General features: G+C 35.4%; 1 protein-coding gene across 1 annotated transcript; it reads right to left on the bottom strand.

Annotated features, from left to right (window-relative positions):
• Positions 1 to 1355: 1355 nt before the first annotated feature.
• Positions 1356 to 2826, bottom strand: LOC112293853 (peptidyl-prolyl cis-trans isomerase FKBP17-1, chloroplastic). Its single transcript, XM_024543774.3, has one exon. The coding sequence runs from the start codon at positions 2594 to 2596 to the stop codon at positions 1868 to 1870; it is 729 nt and encodes a 242-aa protein (XP_024399542.1). The 5' UTR covers positions 2597 to 2826; the 3' UTR covers positions 1356 to 1867.
• Positions 2827 to 3247: the final 421 nt, after the last annotated feature.

Below are 3247 nucleotides of genomic sequence, written 5' to 3'. Positions count from 1 at the left end.
TTAAAAAGTTTATCTTTTATATTTATAAAATATTAAGAGATGCTTTATAAAATTAGAATTAAAATTTATGTAATTTTTTTGTAACAAACCATCTAAAAAATAATGGTTAATTTTAATATACTAATCAAATTCGAAGTGATTTTTTTCTCAAAATATAGAATATCATAAGAATAATCAGATAAAACTCATATAAATTTTAGAACTGGTGAATATATATATATATATATATATATATATATGTTTATATATATTATTAATTTTTTATTACTTAAAAAATTAAAATAAATATTAAAAGATCAATTATAAAAGATCTGATTAATTACCTAGTAATTTCTTAAAGAAACTTAGAATTAGATTTGAAATTAATTTAAAATAAAATAATTACTATGGAATTATTTATGGTTTTATAATTTTGAATATATAGTAAAAGTAAATATATTAATCATTAAAAGAATCATGTATATTAGTTGATGTACTATCAAAATCAGATATCAAGATTTAAAGTTTTTTTAGATATTTTTTACAAACATTTTTATAGTGTCAATTCTAAGTAAGATATTGGAATAAGTCCATCAATATTAAATATTTTTAATTATAACTCTTAGTTTAGGAGACTTGTGCATCTATTAAGTAAAGTAAAAATTATCATGAATTATAAAAGTTCTCCAAAACAAATTTTCTTTTTAAGTTAAATAAATCCATTAATAGTAAAATTAATTAATTAATTATTTATTTATATATTTTTTGTATTGGATTTTTCTACATACAAACTTTAAATAGATGAATAAAGTATCTGATTCAGCAGATCATATAAATCAGATTTAGCAGAGTAATTACAGAAACTTGCATGAAAGAAAAAAAATTAAATAAAAAATAAAAAATGATTGTTTGATTTACGAGAGAATATTATTCTACACTGCAATTTTGAAACTATTCAAAATCTTAACTAAATTGAGAAAGAAGATTTTTATTGTAAACCATAGAATAGCAAATAAGTAAGAATTGTTTTAGAAACAAATAATCATATAAATTTAGTATTTCATACTAATGACATTTGAAAGTTTTAAAGATATTTGATAGTTTTCTAAAAACAAACCTAATGCCAAACTTCTATTGAAAGCAAATATATCACATTTTTATTTTATAATCTCCACATTTCTCTTTCTTTTAATTTATCACTTCTGATCATTCATTACGAGTCTTTGTCATGTACAGTTTATTTTGACAATTTTTATTTTCTTTTGGATAAACAAACATTCAAATCGGCAATGGAAAAAACTCGTCAAGGCTACAAACACATGGATTAAATATCTGATTAGTTTTATAGGTAACATAGAATAAAGAGAGAAACCTGATTGTAGAATGAATAATCCTAGGAAGTAAAATCTCATTTTTGAAAATGCATCGTCGATATTGCAACACATTGTCACAGTGGAGTTGCCGAGTTGAGCAAGGGCAAATCTGACTGAAACCCCACAACACAACTCTTTAAACCTAATGTCGATGGTTAAATCAAACTAATCAGCCAACAACACTCTACAGTTCCGATTGAGAGTCTTACGATTTCATGGTCTTGAAATTTCGGTAAACAGTGATCAAGCGCACACGAAGGATCTGAGTGATTGCACAATTTTGAACTCACTCAAGTTGATTGCCTACAGGTTACAAATCTATGTCACGAAAACCCTAATTTGCGTAATATCGAGTTAAAATCTGTACACAAATGTGTGAACTACCGCAATGCTTCCCTGAATTGCCTGTGAAAAAGCATTGGTACAACCCAATTATAAGTAAATCGCGGCAGCAATAGAATTCTCGAAAGCTTGCAGTGGATACAATTGGAGTAATGCTGTCGTCTACACTACCGTTAAGACTGCGGCTTGCGAACCTTGAGCAATTCAATGTCGAAGATGAGAGTTCCAAGCGTGTCACCCTCCCCGTTGGCCAGCCGAGTCTGATTGAAAATGGTGGTATACAGCCTCTGTCTGTCGAAGTAGTCAGGCGGGATAGGACCTTGGTTGGTGTTCTGGTACCCTTGCGATGGCGGAATTACCACCCGACGCACCCCACCTTCCTTCATGCTCCGAACTGCAGAATTGATCCCACTAATCACATTCTTGTCTCCCAATATAAACACGTATGGCTCCGGATTTCCGAAAAAATCCTTGTGGTCATACGTGGAATCAAAGCGCCACCCTTGCTTCGCCCCTAAGCGACCGTAGTAGTGCACCTCAACCTGGTCACCGTCCTCCGGCATCGCCCCCATACCCTGCCGAATGTCCAGCGCCTTCACCCCACTCGACCCCTCCAGCTCATAAAATTTCGGCGGCGGCTCTCTCACTTTCTCCTTCTTCGCGGCGCATTCGCCAATTCCCGCACCAGAAACTAGTGACACAGTTACAATCCCCGCGCCACAACCCGCTCGCAAGAGCACACTCCGCCGCGACACAGGCTCCGATAACTCCTGACACTCCGGATTGACAGAGCATGTCGGTGAATACGTGACAATAGAGCTTCTGGATCTCGCTGTTCGAGAGCACGAGACGAGGACACCATTACAGAGGGACGATGCAGCGCCCAAGCTTAGCATCGCCATAGCCGGACAGCTCTAGATTCAGACCAGAAAGAAGTAGCATGTATACACTTCTGAATCCTGTAAAAGCTTAAACAACACACACACACACACACACCACTGGAAAGCGAGTGTCAGCTACGTCATTCGGTTTGTGATGGCGCAGCTTCACAAAACACTTCCATGGTTTGTGCACTAAAGACAAAACTCCCATGTCTGCCACAAGATTGTAGATGTCTGGAGTGTGCATTTTGAGTTCCCCCGAATCCATCTCGGCGTTCGCCATTGGTTACAAGTGCGCTTTGAGATGGAGAGCTACGATGCAGGATCGTAACCCAGTAGATTAGAATTACGAACAACCTTTGTCTCACCAATCATCTCCAACACCGAGCTTTTTAAATTAGTTTGCAGATCCTCGAAGATGCGAGTGATCGCCCAGCATCGCCATCAAGGCTCTTCCTGCTCTCACCGATTCTTCATTCCTCAGACATGCGAAGAGGCAATTTTATATTTTTGTCGTTTTTGTTTTGAGGGATGGTGATTAATGTTTGCTGAATCACACTGTGTTGCTGTTTGCTTCAGCAACTTTTAGTGAAGGGATAATAACAGAAGTGTACTGCAGGATTATGGAGTTGGATCCAAGCAGTAAAACGTGTGTGTTTAATATTTGATGCA

Source organism: Physcomitrium patens, chromosome 2 (assembly GCF_059467195.1).
Source record: "Physcomitrium patens ecotype Gransden chromosome 2, ASM5946719v1, whole genome shotgun sequence".
In the NCBI taxonomy this organism is placed as follows: domain Eukaryota; kingdom Viridiplantae; phylum Streptophyta; class Bryopsida; order Funariales; family Funariaceae; genus Physcomitrium; species Physcomitrium patens.
The sequence above is the reverse complement of the archived record's forward strand: the minus strand, read 5'-3'. Positions and strand labels throughout refer to the sequence as shown.

Coding starts and splice junctions, on each gene's coding strand:
- LOC112293853 (XM_024543774.3), bottom strand. CDS start 2,596: ATGGCGATGCTAAGCTTGGGCGCTGCATCGTCCCTCTGTAATGGTGTC.